At 43.7% G+C, this 20446-nt stretch overlaps 2 protein-coding genes and 1 pseudogene across 2 annotated transcripts in view; 1 reads left to right on the plus strand and 2 right to left on the minus strand.

The window, feature by feature from the left end:
- Nucleotides 1–3200: 3200 nt before the first annotated feature.
- On the minus strand, nt 3201–4346 carry LOC109475939. Its single transcript, XM_019776749.1, has one exon. The coding sequence runs from the start codon at nt 4344–4346 to the stop codon at nt 3201–3203; it is 1146 nt and encodes a 381-aa protein (XP_019632308.1).
- A 3170-nt stretch (nt 4347–7516) lies between these two features.
- On the plus strand, nt 7517–11708 carry LOC109475940 (annotated as a pseudogene).
- Nucleotides 11709–15106: 3398 nt separating this feature from the next.
- LOC109475941 overlaps nt 15107–20446 on the minus strand; it is a 23072-nt gene continuing 17732 nt past the window's right edge. Inside the window, 4 exon segments of the mRNA XM_019776751.1 lie at nt 15107–16172; nt 16260–16645; nt 16745–17618; nt 17731–18291. Of these exon segments, the coding sequence (XP_019632310.1) occupies nt 15107–16172; nt 16260–16645; nt 16745–17618; nt 17731–18291 (2887 nt within the window).

The following is a 20446-nucleotide window of genomic DNA, read 5'->3' on the forward strand; positions in this document are numbered from 1 at the left end:
TGGCGCTGTAACAATATTTGGGCTATGAAGTCTAAAAACAATGTCAACAGATCTTATAGGTGGGGAGGGGGGCGCGCACTTACCTTCAATCTGTTTGGCTTCATGCTTTTTCTGTTGCAAAGTTGGTTTCTTCAGCAAGCTGACCACGATCACCATTGCTTCACATGTACACAAGGTCCTTTTTGATTTGATTTTGACTTCATATCTGACATGAGTCAGGAACTGACAAAAATAAGTAACCAGCGCAGCTCCTACATCTGACTTATGTTCAAAACCCCCTAACTGCATTCTGGGATTTGAATCAACCAATCAGGGGTTTAGAAAAGGTCACATGACAAGAAAAAACTAGAAAAAAGTTCTTACATCGTCTTGAACATTACCAGGCAAAATAGAATCATCTTTCTTAGACTTTCTGGTATTTTCTTAAATGTTGCTAAGAAAAACAAGAATGGCCTTTCTTAAACTTTCTAGGGAAGAAAATCAAGAATGTTTAAGAATATAATACTAGCCATATCTTCAGCCTAATCAAAGATTAATTTTATATGAGACTTTCTTGTTTTTTTCTTATCAGTATTTGTCAAGAAAGATAAGAACTTAATTCTTGTATTTTCTTAAATGTTGCCAAGAAAAACAAGAATGATCTTTCTTAAGCTTTCTAGTCAAGAAAAACAAGAAACTTTAAGAAAGAAACACTAAGCAGAGCTTTATTCTAATAATAGATTTAGATAATCAAATTTCTTGCTTTTCCAATCAGTGTTTGCCAAGAAAGGCAAAAACCAAATTCTTGTATTTTCTTAAACATTGCAAAGAAAAACAAGAATGGCCTTTTTCAGTTGTTCTAGGTAACATGAACAAGAAAGTTTTTGACATACACAAGAAAAAAAACTTAAATCTGATCACTTTGATGTCAGGTAAGAAAGAAATCTTCCATGGAGATTAAATAAGAAAATTTAACTAAGTCTGAGGGAATTTTAAGATTAAAAGAATATTAATCTTGTAACTTAGAATCTTCCCTAGAAATATTGTCTTTACCAAAGAAATTTCAAGATTAAAAGAATTCTAATCTTGTAAGTTAGAATCTCCTCTAGAAATATTTCTTCACCGAAGAAAAATCAAGATTTAAAGAAGCCTATTTTAGAAAAATTATCTCCACTCAAGAAAAATGAGAAAATTGTTCTTGGTGCAAGAATGTAGGTATACAGAAAATTAATTTTTTTCTTATTTTTTTCTTATTATTCTCCCCCAAAGAAAAATTTTCTTCCCATGAGAAAATAAGAAAAACAAGAAAAAGCATTTTTGGTAGTGTGTAGTTCGATTCTCGCCGTCCACTTTTTCCCGAAACTTCTTGTAGGTCCATTTTAATAAATGGGCTAACATATGAAGGTGATCATGAGTTTGTGTCACTAAAACTTCGTAATCTATCTAGTTGTATGAGGAATATGAATGGTCATTGATTAGAGTAGACCCTGACAGAACAAAACAAAGGACAGGTTCAATTACGGACCAGTGTTTTTCTATGGTACAACTCAGGTTGTGCTGGGGTCACGGCAGAACGTCGGTGTGTTGAGAGAATGCCGGCAAAGGGGGAGGGGGGCACAGACGTGGGAGAATTGACACACCAGGATCGGGTCTTGTAGGGGGTGTAGGATATCTTTGCCGGACGGGCTGTGAAGTTGAGACGTGTTGTATGATTAGGGACACTGTTGAAGTAAACAAAAAACAGCTCCCTCTAGCGCTCAAGGTTATATTGCTTAGTCAAGTAATCCACAGACCTTACACTACAGTATTTGGAGCGACAGACTGTATTTAAAAAAAAAAAAAAATCTAGATATACAAATGGCGTTTAGCCATTTGAGACAAGACGATCTACAGGATAAGTATCATCGGTTTCGAACCCTCTCCCTTCAATCCGCTTTCCATGTATACTCGACCACGCAGACTATTGGTAAATGCGATCTTCAAGCATCGAAGATACACATCTGCTCAGCTTTTATCTTCCCGATGACCAATCGGGTCTCATGTCTCGAAAAACCCAACGGAGGTCCGACTTCCCTAGAGATTACTTTTTCTCTCCCAGTCGCTTGACGCAGTTTTGTGCGACGCCCCTTATTTACGCAAAAATTCTCATTTTCTTTTATAATTTTTTAGCCATTTTTTTATTCGCACGTACTCTCCCATCAGTTTTGGGGGTCCCGGAGGAGGTCATTAATATGATCAAATCGACATGGCCTTATCTGAAAAAATGGAACGAAAGGATTTTTGGCACACAAAATTAACTATCCCAGACAGAGTTACATAAATAAATGGACATCGAGCAAATAGGACAAGGACACATACATGTATGTATGTATGTATGTATGTATGTATGTATGTATGTATGTACAGGTGCCCAAATGGTGCCAATGTGTCCTGTTTGTCTGTTCCCATTTAACGACTCACATTCACAAAAATCTCATTTTTTAAATGTTTTTATCAGACTGAGTACTCACATCCCTCCACTACTTCTCCTATTGCATTACTTGTTATTTACGAATTTTACATGTTTACGAATGCCTGTTTATTTTCGTTGGACCTTTGTTTAGTTGACCTTTTATTGTTTGTTGTAATGTTATGTCATTTTAGATTGTGAAAACAACCATTTTAAAACAACGTTAATGTGTATATGAAGATGGCAAGTATTTTTGAAAATCAATTTTCGATAACTTTTTGTCAAGCAGATTGAAGCGGCATTGTATTTGGCACCAATCATTCAAATATTTTATTGAAGAAATTGTCTTGTGATTGTAATTTACTTCCACTTTTCAACATATTTGTGCAATTATCTCACATTTCTGAAATTTGTGGTTGGCACTAAAACAGCCCGCATGAGGTGCACTCAGTTTGTGGTACCACCACAAACTACCAGAATAATGTAAACAAACATGGCTGACAGCTGCGTGTCCATGACAAGTTTAAACACATTTTTAAGGTCTTACATTTTGGCACCTGCACTTAATGAATGGCACTAATGTAACAGAGTAGGGTTGACTCAATTTACATTGTCAACAAAGAATGATTTTTTTGTATGAATATTCCTAATGTTATACAATGCTGCTTTGAATGAGTAAGTATAATAATCCTATTATCATGAACATTAAAAGTCATTGGTAACAGTGGTTAGAACGTCTATGGCGTCTCCCGTCTCTTAATACCATATGAGCCTAGTTATCCATGCTATAGTCTTCAGTAACAGCCACAAAGGCCGTTTGAACATCATCAGTTCTGTATGTAGCCTGAATCGAATGTCCTCCGCCTGTCTGTGTCCTTGTGCTAGAAGCCATGCCTTTGTATAGTCGATCACAATCCTCGCTCCTAGTGACAACGGTAAACTTTGGCTCTGCTGCTGAAGCGTAGAAGGTGGTAGAGTCACCATCGATATCTTCATCTGGATTGTTCCAGTACTGATGTGGAAGAGAGCATGGCCTTGGCTCATTGTTATGATTAGTTAGGATATCGATTGGAAGTGATGACGGTCGTCGGTGGGCTCGAATGGTGTTCCAATAGTGGGCACCGTCAAGAGCGTCTGTTGTCGGCTGGCAAGTGGAGTTTACGAGGGGTTCCGGGATTTCACGAGGTTTGTCAAGTTCTTCCGAATTCGGTGCGGAATGAACCAGGGCGTCCGGGATTTCCCAATAGTGGGCTTCTCCGCGTTCGTCTGTCGTCGGCTGGCGAGTAGAGTTCACGAGGGTGCCCGGAATTGCCCGAGGGGTGCCGATTGCGTCAAAATCAACTAAGGAGTCCGGAATTTCCCAATAATGTGGAGCGTCGAGTTGTCCAGGGGCCGGCTGGTCATTGGAATCTACGAGAGCGTCAGGGATTTCCCAATAGTGCGGGGCATCGAACGACTTGCCATGGGAGCCCCTACTGTTTTTATTTGCAAAATTAGGCACTGAATACTGACGTTGAAGATGCCTACATGTATGCAAATTGTCAAAGATTCGCGTGTCCCGAAGTACCACAAGTGGAAGCGACGATGCTCTTCCTCTTGAATGTATATTTTTCATCGCTACAGTCATAGTTGGTTTGAAATGAGAGTTTCTGTGATTATTTCTGCCAGCTAACTGTCGTTTTCTATAAACATAGGCCAAGGTAAGCCCAAGGCAAAATGATCCCACTGTGACCAATGCCGAAATTAACCCCACCATGGAGATGCGTTCCTTTTCCGAACGGTCATCAGTAACAACTCTTCTGTTAGTCACCATTTCTTTTGTGGTTGTGTTTTCTAGATTGAAGTTATTTATTACAGTGGCATTGTACGCGACTGTATTGTTCTCGCTAGCATTGAGAACTTGGTTTTCTAAGCACATTTTGCCAAAGGTGATTTGTAAGGGATTAACTTCAAAGAAAGAAAAAGATGCATTATCTTGGGTAAGTGAAAGACAGGTCACATTTCTTATTTCTTGACCTTGAATGCCATCGAATTGCTGTGTTATGCCCCTCCTAATATTTGAATTGTTTCCTGTTTCTGGCGACTTCTCGTCGAATATAAGTGCCGTGTTCGCTTTTCTGTTATCTCGGTGTGTCTCTACATCCACAGTAGCTAGCCGGATGTTGAGGCTATCGCTCACGGGTAACTCGACTCCTTTTTGGTGCTTCCAAGCAAGTACGCACTGCTCTTCGGCAGACGTGCCTGCTGTAGCCAAAATAACAACAAACGGGGATACAACCAGCACTGACCTTGGTAGAGTCGCCGATCTATCCAGTGCAGAACAAGGGTTCTTAGCCCCTAAAATATCTTCTTTTGATTTCTTCACATTCCACGCTATTAGGTATTCGTTGTCGTCATAATTTGGACCCACACAGAGAATGAAATTCTCGATAACTACAGCTATATTTCGCGTGTTAGAACTAATATAAAAAATGAGGCCCCACAGTTTTGTGACATCAGTATTGACGCTCTCGATATTTGAGAGTTTCACTCGGGTCAACAATGATCTAATCTTGTGGTGCTCAAAACCGGAAAATAACTCAGAAGAGATACATGCTTTCACTAACCTGTTCCTACTCAGGTCCAGGAGGCGGAGCGTGTGCCGGTTGAAAGATTGAAAAGTTCTACCATCGATTGTCTCAATGCGATTGAATCCCAGAACAAGCTGCCTTAGCTCTAGAAGACCTAGGAAACTAGAATGGTCTATATATGTTAGCTCGTTACTCCAGAGTATCAAGTCCCAAAGGCCAGTGAGGTCTTGGAAGCAGCCTGATTCTAAGTGTGAAATTTTATTGTGCGCGAGTGACAAGGTACGAAGATCTCTCAAATCACCACGTAGACCTGTAAAGTAGCTGGTTTTTACAACAGTCAGGTTGTTGAATTCCAAGTGCAACTCCCGTAATTTGGAAAGGTTTGCTAAAATGTTTTGTTCCAAGTCCGTAATTTCAGTGTCCACGAGGCTAAGGAAAACCAGTTGTGTGGGCTCGGGGATGGGTAATTTTGTCGCCGATAGAACACCAAACGGAATACCCCTGACGCCGACCCATTTCGGGTGTCTGAAACATGAAACGTGAGGAAGAGGTTCTGGGTCTTTTGAACCATAATCACAAGTGAGACAAGGGTGTTTGACGTTTCTATTCTTAAACCAACTCCCACTGAACTGTAGACGGCCGTCAGAGCAGCTTACCCATCTGCATGTAGGGGGACACGAATCATTTTCGGCGGCGGACAGCATGACACTAACCAACAACCATACCTTGAAAGCGCTATGAAGACGTTCCATGATCGATGCTTTGTAGACTTTTTCTTCGCGTATATCGAAGAATTGTAGCTAACGCAATTTTATAAAATGCAGTTCTTCAAGGAACGTTGTGGCCGAAACGTCAAACAGATACGACTGCTGCGTGTGGCTTGATGATTCAGCGTAGAAGAAATGATTGTGTCGCTGACGGTGGAGTTTCGTAATCAGGCCATGTTGAGTTGATTTTATGGATGACATCGTCGCGCATGATTTTTCGTCCACCCCTCCCAAACATTTTTACTGTAAAACAGAGGCAGCAAAATAAGCGAATGTGTGCCGTAAATTGAAGAAAAATGCAAGACGATACTCATGTCGTGAAAATGTGGAGAAATGAAAACGAAGATATTATTATTCGTCATACTGTACTCTACGTGTGAATTCATTTCTTCAAATTTCATGGACACATGAATTTCATAAGGAGGACAATTTGCTTTTGCCAAACATTTTATTCGCACGCTTGTATTAGTTTTGAGGTTCCCGAAAGATGCCATCCATACAATTGACATGGCCTTATCTGAAAAAATGGAACGAACGGAGTTTCGGTAGACAAATTTAACTATCCTGGGCAGAGTGACATAAATAAGTGGACATCGAGCAAATAGGACAAGGACACATACATGTATGTATGTACAGGTGCCCAAATGGTGCCAAGTAGTGTCCTGTGTCTCTGTTCCCATTTCACAACCAACATTTAAAGAAATGTAATTACCTCCGGGGAGGGATGTATCCCTCCGCGGACGGGTTTTGTGGGAGATGTAGATTACGTTCGCAGCCGTTTCTCGCGCTTGGGTGGACGGATATTTCTGTGACTTGGTATACGATTTGCTATTGGGCTGTAGATGGTGCACGTTGTTTTGCTTTTTTAGTATGTATGTTTTAGGGCGTGAAAATGATGCGTTTTGACAGCGTATGGACACCCCTTTGAGTTTGAAGGTGGTTTTGTATTTTGATTTTCGGCGTGTATTAAGTATCGTGGGTGTCGTCCACGTCTGGTTCGGTTTTCAAAGAGGGGGTGTCAGGTATCCAGTAAAGAAATATTATCGCAGTTGTATCTCGCGTTGGGGTAGACGGGACACGGTGTATGTTTTGGATTGTAGATTGTGCACGTTTTTTTTATTGTATATGTGTTTTGGGGCGTAAGAATATTTTGTATTTCGTGTCTCGGACACCCCTTAGATCAATGGTCGCGCGGGGCGCCGGGCTGGCTGCCAGCAACTTCCGGGTGGGCCAATGGGTCAGGGGTCAACGCCCTCTTGCGCAATCTTGGATGTTTTCGGCGTATATTACGACTTCTTAACTTACAAATACCGTGGTATACTGTCTCAGACGTTCTCGACATGCATTTTTACCGTGGGTACATGGTATGGGCTGCAGATGAAAATGTTGACCTGTGTTAACACAACCAGGAACGCTAAATCTAATACATAAAATTCAACACCATCAACTATACATAACAAACAACATGGAAAAATATACAATAAAAAGCCCGGAGGTATAAAATCTCAGATTTTACTTGTTTTCTATCTTTTGCTAATGCCAAAAACCACACCTGTCATGTATTGTCAATGGCAAGAGGAGGTTTTTAGGGTTTCCCTTCCTTTACGGGACGGGGTGACCCCGTAACCCGGCGGTTGTCCGCCCGGTAGAAACCTCTGGCCTAGATGCGCCGACCAAGCGCAAGAGTTTTCACCCTGGTGTTTTCAACTCGCCAAACGGGCGTTCATCAGGTCTGGAGCGGACGGGACGGTATGACGTCATCACTAGCAACAGGTGAGAAGATCTCTTCCCCCCTGTTACAGGTGCAGATGGCGCCAGCTGTCCCACCTGATGCACTTGATCGGCGCACCTGGGCGACAGGTGTAGCCTGGCCCCAAAAGATATTTCCTGTTTATTTCCTATCTTTTTAAGTTAATATCAGTTTTAATCAAAAAACCTCCTCTCGTAATGTATTGTCAATGGCGAGAGGAGGTTTTTAGGGTTTCCCTTCCTTTACGGTAATTTGTAAAACATAAATAAACCGTTTGAAAACATAGAGACGTGTAGTTGTGGTTAAGAAATTAAAGATATTTATCGTATTACTTCAATCAGTAACCATGATAGAATGTCATTTCTAAGAGATGTTTTGTTTTGTTTCCAACAGTTGACGTCCGCCTGCCCCTGACCATGCAGTTGTTCCTGGATAACATCTGGGTCGTGTTCGCCTCCATTCTGAACGTCTGTATCGTGTTCCCGTGGTTCCTCATAGCGCTGGTGCCGCTCGGCATCATGTTTGCCCTGGTCAACATCTTCTTCAGACACATCATCAGGGAACTGAAAAGGTAGGATGTTGATTGATTGATTGATTGATTGATTGATTGATTGATTGATTGATTGATTGATTGATTGATTTACATTAAAAATTGTTGACAGTTATCAAAACATAATTGTTTTCAACAGTCACTTTATGCTACTGTATCGTTTAGCCAAACAGATGCATACCAGAGCTGTTCGGTGGAGAGGTGTAGTAGTAATAGTAGTTAGCAGTACTGGTTGTAGTATTTAGTACTATACGTAGTGGAGCAGCAGCAGCAGTAGTTGTAGTAGTAGTTGTGGTGGTGGTAGTGGCGGTGCGAGTACATGTAGTAGTGTTAGAAGTAGTAGTGGTAGTACTGTAAATCACATGACTAACGATAAGAACTGTATTTCCCTCGTGTTCCGCCAGACGTCAGGCCTGCTACAGCTGACCGTCCGGACGGCGTCAGAGACGGAGTCCGGGTTCACGTGTGTGGAGAGGATAACACACTACGCCGACGTACGCACTTCAACATTCTAGTCTGACCACCACCAAAGAAACACTGAAAACAAAGTCACAAAACGTGCATTGATGCACAGTATGGTTGCGCAGTCTCTGTTGCAAATGTATTGCCAAGTGTTGATTTTGTTTGGTATGCCGTACGTTAACAACCACATTTAACCACATCCCTGTCAAGTCATTGCATAATACCTGGACTTTTCCCTCATAGAATCTGGAGCAGGAAGCCCCCGAGAATATAAAAGACGCGGACCCGGCTGAAAACTGGCCTGACCAGGGCGTTGTGCAGTTTGCCCGGTACCAGATGCGCTACAGGGAGAGCCTGCCCTTGGTGCTGAAGGACGTTCAGTGCAACATCCGGCCCAGAGAGTCGGTGGGAATTGTGGGTAGAACGGGATCGGGTAAGGCAGCACTTCCGCTTTTCTGTGTTTTTGTTTTTTCCATAAACTTTTTACAATGACTCCCATTATACAGTCGATAGTGATATGATATGATATGATATGATATGATAAGATATGATATGATATGGTATGTATGACGAACATATAGCCATGTGCACAACAGAAAACATTTTGTACTGAGTTTCTCTTTGATGTAACTTGATATCATTAGGCAAGTCATCACTGGGCGTTGCTCTGTTCCGATTGGTGGAGCCGACGGACGGGACCATCTTGATCGACGGGGTGGACATCTGCAAGATCGGCCTGTTTTGCAGTCTTATTTGTAGGAACTGTCAGGTACGCAACGGGAACCCCCCTCTCTCTGAGAAATGGAACAATCCAAACTTCCAGATACAGGAGAAACGATTCCCAATTGTTGTGAGTTTCAAAATTTTAACCACTTTTCAAAATAAAAACGGCTCTGAATTTTTACATGGTATAGCTTTGATTACAAAAGAAAGTATGCAAATATCTATAGATATCGCTAATATGAATACAATGTAATAGAATTTTTTCTAGTTCTATGATTCAGTTCTATGATTTACTGAATGATTGTGTGCCTTGTCCAAAATCAGGTATAATCTGGACCCGTTCAATCAGTACAAGGATCCAGAGCTATGGCGTGCACTAGAGAGGACCTACATTAAGGATGCGGTAATGAACAATTCAGTCATTGATTAGGCCACACCGACTTAATTTTATTGATGACATCCTCTGAACACCCCCAAACTAGTGCGCGCGGCGAAACAAAGAAAAATCCGGCCCAAAACAAAAATACTACTAAACCGCAGGAATACAAAGCCGGTATTGTGAATTTGGCGCATTACATCGCAATGTGCTGACAGGTCAGCACATGCTGGCTTTTTGCGGAATTTATGAATGGACACTGTACTGAGTTCTTGATTCGTGGAGCTTCGGTGGCCTGGGTGCCGTCCTCCAGAGCTACCACCGGCGTCGTTGTCGCATGGACTACCCAAGCCTAAAGCCAGGCCAGAGACTCGGAAGACGTGATTCTTTTTTTTTTTTTGAGATCAGGCGAAAATCAATGCGCGGGCGGATGTCATCCATAAAATTAAATCGGTGTGGCCTTAAGTTGATTCCCAAATTTAATTATTTGATTGAGTCGATCCTTTTTAATTGATTTCGTTTCCTTACAGACGCATTATTGTTCCTCCTCACAGATATCGGGGCTAGAGAAACAGTTGGAGGCTCATGTGGTAGAAAACGGTGAAAACTTCTCAGTGGGTGAACGGCAGCTCATCTGTATGGCCAGGGCCTTGCTCAGGAACAGCAAGGCGAGTATCGGCCAACCACGGGTCGGCCTGAAGTTGAACATGTCATAACCATGTCCGTAAGTGAGGCTTATTTTCGTTACCAGGGCCATGCATGATCATGTACACTTGATCAGTATGGATTTTAACACCTGCATTTACGTAATGTTTTGCTTGGCTTTCTTTACGTTGAGTGGGTGTCAGGATCACCATCTACACTTCATTGAGCAGAGACGGGGGACGTTACAAACTTCAGCAGTTTTGACTACAGGTCACCTGTTACTTGTGAATGATTCCTTGCATTGATGATGACGATTTAGGTAACAGTTTCCGTTAACTTGCTTCTACATGATATCTTTAGACGAAAGTTAGGCTTTCCTTTGCAATGCCTGCTGTTTAGATCATTCTACTTGACGAGGCAACAGCAGCCATCGACTCAGAAACAGACAGCCTGATACAGAAGACCATCCACGAGGCCTTCACAGACTGCACCATGTTAACCATAGCTCATCGACTCAACACCGTGCTGAACAGCGACCGTATCATGGTCATGGAGGATGGAAAGGTACGCTGTAGGTTCATGTACTTGTGGGGGAAACTCTCTGCGTACATTTAGAAACAGTAAACGTTAAGACTTGTGTGTGGAGGGAGTTTGTGACGTGTGTAGGTGTGCGCCTTTGTGGGTATGTGTGTGAGGTGTGTGTCTCTGTGTAAGTGTCCATGTGCACGCACACATGTATTTGTTTGTGCCTGTATGTGCATTGTGTGTGCACTGTGGCAGCTGAACTGTGTATGTATGTATGTATGCATATACGTATGTGTGTCTGTATCTGTGTGCCTGTTTGCATATATGTGTTTGCGTGAGTATTCACTCAAACGTGTAAGTGAGTGAGTGAGTGAGTGAGTGAGTGAGTGAGTGAGTGAGTGAGTGAGTGAGTGGCAGAAGCAGGGTAGTGAGAAGTTACCACTAACGTACCTCTCGATGTTCACATCTCTCCACACGTCTGTTCCAGCTGGTGGAATTTGACCCCCCAGCGGTTCTCATGTCCGACCCCAACTCACGCTTCAGTGCCATGATGGCGGCCGCCGGAAGTGAAGTCAACAAATACCTCACAAACAACCCTCTACCGGATGTAGAAGAAGCAGACGAGGAAGAGGATACAAAGTTGTAGATGACTAGTATGTTGTGGGACAAGTATTGTCGTCAGTTTGTATATCAGTCACCAAGGGTTTATATATTTCTATAAATAGTCCAGAGAAAAGATGCGTATCAACTTAGTAAGCATCTGTAACTTTTTCGTTTGTTTTTACTGTTTTATTATGTCAATATAAGTGATGCAGATTGTAACATGCAGTATCAAAAACCAACAGGGACAGTATTATTACAGAAAATTTGTGGTGAAGATGAATGAGATACTAAAGCGGCGAGAGCAATTATTAACCATAACTGTTACAACTAATCGTTAGTTTTTCCAGTGAACAGTCTATGAGCTGAACAAGTATATACATGTATATATGTTTTGTTATTTTGTGGGAGGGACTAAGTTATGTCATTATTTATGTATACGGAGCTGTGTTACATTTTTGTATTTCTGTCATGCCTTAACATAAGTTTTGTTTTCGCGATTTTAGATAATAAAATAAATACTTGTGTCATGATAACACCAAACAAAAAAGACAAGGGATGGAATCGAAAGACCGCAATATGTTTCGTTACTGACTGTTGTTGAACAAAGTGCAGTTATATCATCATAGACTCATTGTAAAGTTGTACTCAATAACTGCATTTCTGCTATTTTGCGAATTCGAATAAGGGTGCTGCTACAGACGTTAATATTTCTACATATCAAAGCCATACTGTCTGATGCGCAATTTATGAATGTCAGGGATACTTCATAACTTTGCTATGAAAGTTCTCAGATCACAGGACTTCCAACACTGGCTACCGCCCAGGAGGGGCACCACCATTGAGCGCACCACTCGTTCCAGTAACAAACTGACCCTTACCAAATGTAGAACTGAGCGGTACAAACAGAGTAGCGTCCCATACATGACCTACCTCCTGAACAGTCACTATTTGTGTTAGACACCGTACGTTAAAGTCGTTGTAAATAATGCCTGTGTTAATGCCTGTGTAAATAAATGTAAATAAATGTGTAATGAATTTGCATGTACAACTGGACGCAATTCAGCCTTTGGCTGCAAAGTCCACGTTTTTTTTTTTTTTTTTACGAATAAAACACCATTTGAGAAAAAATAAGGACTGTATACTAATAAGGACTGTAGAAAAAGAATGCTGGTCTTTCTTGTGGAATGGAAAGAAGGATAAAATTTGTAGAAAGTGTATGATAGGAGAATACTGTGAAGGAGGTATACAAATGGTGGACCTGAGATCTCAGATACAGGGCTTTCTAGCCAGTTGGGTAAAAAGACTTTGTCAAGGGCCAAATGCCCAATGGAAACTTATTGCCAGGGTTTATTTAAATGAGTGTGGTAAGGAAGACATGTTGTTTAGGATGAACTTTTGTTTGAAAAATGATTGTCCAGAACTTCCTACTACTAGTATGCCAACTTTTTACAAGAATGTTATACTGGCTTGGCACTCAGCAGGTGGGGGTGTCAAACAGGAACCACAAACTATGAGTGAAATAATAAATGAAATAATATGGGGAAACCAATACATTAAACTTGACAATAGAACGTTATACTATAAAAACTGGATTAAATCAGGTATCGTAAAAATTCAAGATGTCTTCCTACAAGGCAAGTTTATTACGGCACAGAATTTGTTAGTAAAGCTGAACGACACCAGGAACTTTCTGGCAGAACATAATAATCTTTGTATGGCTATACCAAAACATTGGAAAATGTCTTTGAGTGTGATGAGTAAATATGGGGAACAACAGTGTTTGGGAACACAGCAACTTGGAATTTTTAATACTACTTTTGTTCCTTTAGAGAAATTGACATCCAAGATATTATGCAATAAGATAAAAGCAAAAGAAACAAGACAAAGTAAATGTATTGATGACTGGAGTGAAACACTTGATGTTACAAATTTGGATAAGAAATTGTTATGGAAAAATTTAGTAGTAAATATTAAAGAAAACAAATTGAAAGAATTCAATTTCAAGCTATTGCATAATATTCTTCCATGTAGAGTGAAACTGAACCAATGGAAAATTAGGAATCAAGCTGGTGAAGTATATAGTCCAATGTGCTCACTATGTAATGTTAAGGAAACCTACATTCATATGTTTGTTAATTGCAAAAGGTTGGGGAGCTACTGGCAAAATGCTGAAAATAGATTGACCATTTATCATGGCACTAGAATTAAGCTAAACAATTTGTCAATTTTTTTTGGAATGGATCAAAATTTGGAAGTCTTAGATACAAATATCATTCTGGCGATCACTGTAGCTAAATTTGTCATTTACAAATCCTGGCTGGAATCTAAAGATAAGGATAGCATTCAACACAACCTATTTTATTTCTTTGTAACTGAGATGTCCTTTAGACATCTATAATTCTGTTCAGTGCATCGTATGTTGTGTATATGTGTATATTTTGTAAATATTTTGTGGCTTGGTCAATAAAATTTTGAAAAAAAAAGGGATACTTCATGCGAACCAAAATTATGAATAAAACGTATATAGCGCTCATCATCTGTCCTATTCTTGACTTTGCATGGATGGATTTACTCGTATACAGAAGATCTAAGCCTTTTAAATTAAGGACCAATACAAATGGAGTGTTCTACTGGTTCGTTACAAGGTCACGTCATATACAGAAGTGGTTGTAATCAAAGCTGGATATATATACACCGATTGATGTTGTTCACACATTTTGGAGCAAGTTTGGTTTTCAAAAATTAGCTTTTGCATTTCGCAATTCATTTCAACCACAAACATCCAACGATGTAGTCTCTTCCATCTATACTACCCACAATGCTCTAGTCTAACGTCACGTTCCGAGAGTAAGCTTCCTTAGGAGAGAAACACACCCAGTAGCAAGACAGACACGAACTTGGCGTGAAGATTTATATTGGATAAAACATTATCACGTAATCTCTCTTTTTACATAATATACATATACACATATATACATAAATCACATATCACTCTTTTTTTACAATATACATATACACATGCACGTATTTATACATATAAAATCGTGTAGTATTTATAAAGGATTTTGAATGCGTGAAGGAAGCTACGTAGCATTAGATCCATTTCAATCGAGCTGTTTACACATTGATGGAGAATTCCTTATATTGGCTTTGAAAGGAAACGTACCTAAGAACAGTCGCATGTAGCTGACAAAATAACACTTCTTAAGGGAACGTGTCTGTGTACTGTGGATCGAGTACTTTACAGCATACACTACCATTGGTAAAACAACTTTAAATTCAGTTGCAAGGCATCCATATATACAATGGTAGTGTCTAGCCGCCTAACCTCTATAGATACGACTATAATTGCGTCCCTTCGCTGCGCAGTTTTTGTATGATTTGAGAATTTTTTGGCTTTTCTAAAAATATTCTATGCGAGCTTCAGGTAGAAGAAACATGAAAGCGATATCGATGAATACTTGAAGCATTTCTTTCTACCTTAGGTTTTTTTCTGTGTCAATAGAGTATGTGTGAAGCATGTGTGAAGCATGTGTGAAGCATGTGTGAAGCATGTGTGAAGCATGTGTGAAGCATGTGTGAAGCATGTGTGAAGCATGTGTGAAGCATGTGTGAAGCATGTTTGCCACAACTCATTTCATTCAACACATAAAACGTGAGTTCATGTAAGTTTTTTGCCACGGCGAGAACATTTTTAAGTCGACAAATCATTCACTCGTGTCGCTCTCTTCTCCCGATAGCCTCGATCGAATCGAATCCTTGACCCTTGTGAAGCCCCCTTTGATTTTGCCGACTAGTTTGGTGGGGGTTAGCTTGCCGCCAGACTTCTGAGAGGTGCTTGGCTCTTCCTCTTTTGATTTCATGATGGCGAGCGTAGGCACTCCCTTGTGCCCATAGCGCGTCAGGCCCTTCTTCTTTTCCTTCTCCCTCTGCATTTCAGGAGGAAGCGGCGGGCCAAAGACCGGTTTTCCGTTCGGGAGGTCCGATTTGTGCTCGACTGTATCTTGCTTCTTTGCCGCCTGCTGTTTCATCGCCATCTCTCTCGCCTCCCTATCTATCTTCTGCTCCCTTTCTTTCCTTGACTGGAACATGCGAGCGAATTTTGAGGGTTTCTTCACGGTTGGCGAAGCTCCCTGTACCTTTTTCTCGTCTACGGGAGACTCTTCGTCGACCGTTTCCAATTGCCCCGTTTCCAGTTGCTCCATATTGGCCTTTACCATAGCGTACGCCTTTTTCTCCAAGGCCATCCAGTACTCGTCGTCATGTAGATCCTCCTTTGAGATGGGCTTGTCCAAGTCTATCTCGTATTCACTGTCTTCTGACGAGTCGAAGAAGTCCATCTCCAGTTTCTTCGGAACCAGTCCCGTGCCCGGCCTGCTCGCTCTGGACACGCCTGTTGCCGTCCCGTAGTGCCCCGGCAACATGACCGGTGACCGATCCACGCCGTACTTCACTTGTTCCTGGATGCCGGGCCGTTTGTAGCTGGCTGCGGCCACCCCGGACCCAGTCCGCCGGAGGTCTGTCTTAGACCGATCCTGGCGGAGCCGTGCTCTCTCACGTTCTTCTGGGTCCTCAATATTCCACCATGGCTTTTCACGGTCTTTGGAGAACCTTCTACCCCAGTACTCGTCAACTTCAGCATCGAGCTTCGCTCTTTCTTCATCAGTGTACTTCTTTATCCCAGACGACACCCATGCGTCCGGACGTTTACGCTCGGGGGGTTTATATTCGGTCTGTGCCCTGAACTGTCCTGCCGTCGGTGTGGTCTGGGCGCTTGAAGGTCTTGCCGCAGCCGACTCCTTCTGAGGAGTCCTTGGCGTATCGGCGGAGTCATTGGCCGGTTGTGTACTCTTCATAGACGCCGGTCCGGTCTGGGCGCTTGAAGGTCCGGCCGTAGCAGACTCCTTCAGGGGAGTCCTTGGCCTATCGGCGGAGTCCCTAGCCGGTTGTGTACTCTTCGTAGATGCCGGTCTGTTCTGGACTCCTTCGGACTAGTTTGTACGTCTTGCTGACAGGGAAGTTGTCCCCACCACGGGAGTTTCCCGCTTAACAGCGGTAACCTGAATCGGTATCGGTTGCGGAATTTTCGTGGGTGGGTGCGCGGTCTGCTTTTCTGTTGTCTGCATGTCTGCTCGTCTTGCTGACAGTGCAGGTGTCCCCATCACTGGGGTTTTCCGCCGAACAGCCGTAACTTGAATCGGTTGCGGAATTTTCGTGGGTGGGTGCGCGGCTTGCTTGTCTTCTGTCTGCAGGTCTGCTCGTTTTGCTGACAGGGTTTTCCGCTTAACATCCGAATCTTTGATCGTTTGCGGAATTTTCGTCGGTGGGTGCGCGGCTTGTGTGACAGACGTCTTGTCTGTTGACTGCACGTCGGCACGTTTTGCTGACAGTGCAGTTGTCCCCATCACAGGAACTTTCCGCTGGACATCCGTTCCTTTACTCGGTTGCGGAATTTTCGTCGGAGGGTGCGCGGTCTTGTCTGTTGACCTTACCTCGGTCCGTTTTTCGGACAGTGCAGTTGTCCCCATTATGGGATCTTTCCGCTTAACAGCAGTATCTTTGATCTGTTGCGGAATTTTCGTAGGCGTCAATTTTGCTGTTTGGTCTCCGGTTTGTCCAGCTTGCGGCGCTTTTGCTCCTTTCTGTGTGCTCTTTGCCCCGACATCTTTAGATGCAGTAGAAGGCTTCTTAGCATCCTTGGGCGGGGTGGCCTTTGTCTTGGGACTTCCCCATTCATTGTCGTCGCCAACAAGGGCTTCCCAAACTTTCTGGGAGTACTCTTTTTGAGTCTTCTCCCTTTTGCCTCCCTTCACAGTGCCCTTCTGTGTTTGAGCAGCAGGCTCAGCCGAGCCCTTTACTGACTGCTTGTCAGCTTTTGCAGCTGTGGATTCAGGGGGACTTGTACCATCCGTTGTCCGCGTGTCCACGTTTTCCGACGGAGTCCGACCGCGGCGTGCGGACGACTCTGCCGCTCCTGACACCGACACCGCCTCAGCCGCAGGCTGGCGCCGCATCTCTGGCGTCACGATCACCTTCGGTTCCGGCAGCTTCCGTGAAGATGTTTGCTGGGTCGAATAGGCTTTCTCCCCCGGTTGTCTGTAAGGATACTTCCGCTCGCTGGTTTTACTTGGTTTCCTAACCAGCGGAATCTGCGAGGCTTTGTTGTCCGATCGGGACTGTACCAGACGGGGATGGGTGCGAGGATCCTTGCGCGGTGACCTATGGTAGATGGGGACAGGCCTCTCTGTTGGATTGTATCGCCAGTGGATCTGTTTGAGAGTCATCCGTAGACACGATCTCCACGGGGAGTAACTCTTCAGAACACACTGACCCTGAGTCTTCAACCAAGTTCCTCATTGAGGTCGACATCAGCAGTTGGTTGAGACACGCGTCGATTTTGGCAATATCCTCGTTTGCTTCTTTTCTCAGTTCCTCAACTTCCTCCGGGGAAAACTTCGACGCGTTTTCCTCGATTGCGAGGAGTAAATCGGTTGAATCCCTTCTCGCGATGTGGAGCTCTAAGGACATTTCCCTCCGCTGGGTGAAACGGTCCACTTTCTGCGCTATCTCATGTCCAAACGTGCCCTTGTGTTGGACATACGGTTTTGGGACAAAAACCTTTTCTGGCAAAGGCGGGGGGTCTGGGATGTTTGTGCAGAACTTGGTTGTTTTTGCACCGACACCGACTTCTGTCGTGCCGTGTCCATCGCCCTCGTCATGCCGAGCTTTCTTCTGAGGCAAGTTTGACCCCTGCGTGGGGTATATCGTCATGACAGTGTACTGGCTGTTTGGATCCGGTACTGGCTGCCTGGCACCAGCACCAACCAGATCCAGCAGTGGCCCCGGTAACGCCTGGGAGACTTCCTGCCCAGAGAAGCCTGAGAGAACTCGTCTGGATTCAAACGAGATTTCGGAAATCAGAAGTTCCATGGGTGGCAGCGCTGGAGGGGGTGGGACCAGTCCGGATCCATGTGAGATTCAGGACATCAGTAACTCCATAGGCGGCAAAGCCGGGGGCGAGGGGACTCGTCCGAATCCTACCCCATGCACCCGCGGGTGTATCACGGCTTGTGCAAGACTTGCCCGCCTGAGTTGCTCCCGAGTCGGTAGCGGTGGCGGTGCAGGGATGTGGTCAGCCTCCATAGTAGCCAATGTTTCGCTGGCTTCTGCCACATTTTCCACCGTTTCGTCACCCTTTCTGACCTTAGCCTTGTGCGTCATTTTGTTAGAAGCTGTCGTGCTCCTCATGAAGGTACCGCCACCTGACTTAAAAGACGTCACCAAATTTGACGCTTTTAGGCACAATCCGTTCATGTATCTGAGATGAAAAGTTGGCGCGGGCCTCAAAAGCCCACCACCCCACCTCCTCTCCCCAGTCTGAATCTGTAGGGACTAGCGGCATGGGGTACACTCAACGTTCTTGAAAAAAAAATTCACTAAAAATCGTCCTTTAGGAATATGAAAAAATCCAAACGTGAAGTTTTTACTATGACTATCATGCACATTTCTAAAAAATATTGTGACTTTTTACTGAAGCACTAGCTTGAAAATGCTATTTTTCTAAAAAAAAAAGGGCATGGCCTCAAAACTATTGATGACGTCATCGTGACGTCATAACATTTTGCATGAATTATCATCTTGCAACAAGACACTTTGTGACAAAAGTCCGTACTTAACTGCAACATGTACTTTTAGAACACCCCAAAAGTCCTCAGGGTGGGTTATTTAGTACCTTAAGCGACGGTCACAACCCGCCGTACGTGCTTCTGCGTGCTGTCTACGTGCAAAAACGTGGGCAAACGTAGGGCATCCGTGCGTGGTGAGTACCACCTCCGTACGGAATCCTACGGATTTGGGAGCACGCAGACACGCCGTAGAACTTTAAATGCATGTATAACTTTTTCTACTTGCGGTCTGCGGATTCACCACCCGTGCGTGCGAGTACGAGCGACGCGCGTGCCCCGTACGTGCCGTGCGGAAGAAACACGTGTGAATACGGCCTCCTTACGGTAAAGTTGCAATCGCACGGAGATCGTACGTTGTAAGCACGTACAACTCACTTACCACTTGCGCAACGTACGATGCACGCAACCGCTCACGGCCAGACGTGGCGTGCAGACCACACTCTTACACTTTGTGCAACCGTGCGAGTGACGTGCGAGTGACGTGCGTCGACGCCACTCCTTCCCCACGTTTTCAGAAAAAAAAGTAGCAGACGTAGCCTCCCAAAAAACGTACGGACAAAAAGCACGCACGGCGGGTTGTGACCGTAGCTTTAAGGAAGCAACGCATGGCGTGGAAAGACAGTGATTTCAAATGGCATGCCTACCACCAGCTCACCACCCGGTCCCATAGCGAAACCCCAAGGGGATGTATCGTTCGCGATGGTACGGACAAACTCACCACGCCTGGTGAACATGTCTATCCGGCTGTCATTAATGTTTACCACGATAATCCGACCCAAGGTGTCCAGACAAATACCAGTATACAGTCCACATGTACCTCGTCTAACAGTGCTTCCAAATTCAAATAACTTGTCTCCGGAGTGACTATACACCATAACGGTTTTCCCGTTTGTAATCAGGATATTTCCCTCGCTGTCCGATGTGATTCCCCCTATCGTAGCGGGAGCGTTAAAACTACGATAGACGGAGCCGTTTGGATGAATCATCGTTACTGTATCCCTGTATCCCACGATGATTTTATTGTTTGCACATGTCTACGGCAATGACGGCATGGAAACAAGGTTCCACGACGCGTACTTTAAACGCCTTTATTGGCGCGCCGTTCCTACTGTACTGTACGACATCGATATATCCGTTATTGGCTTCGCCGTTTATTCGCCCTGCGACCCACAGGTAGCCAGGCTCTACGCCAATGGCAACGTCTCTTGGTAGAATGTCGACGGCACCGTTTTCACCCGGAAGCACCGTTGGGAAGGTGCGGAGATAGGTCCCATTCATGCTGAAGACATGAAGAGCTTTAGACGGAACGTAATCGGTCACAAATATCTCATAGTCAGCAGACACGGCCACTCCGTACCCAAA

Source organism: Branchiostoma belcheri, unplaced genomic scaffold, assembly GCF_001625305.1.
Source record: "Branchiostoma belcheri isolate BF01 breed outbred unplaced genomic scaffold, Haploidv18h27 scaffold357, whole genome shotgun sequence".
Lineage (NCBI taxonomy): Eukaryota > Metazoa > Chordata > Leptocardii > Amphioxiformes > Branchiostomatidae > Branchiostoma > Branchiostoma belcheri.

Excerpts from the sequence above, each read along its gene's own strand:
- LOC109475939 (XM_019776749.1), bottom strand. The coding sequence starts at position 4,346 with ATGTGCTTAGAAAACCAAGTTCTCAATGCTAGCGAGAACAATACAGTC.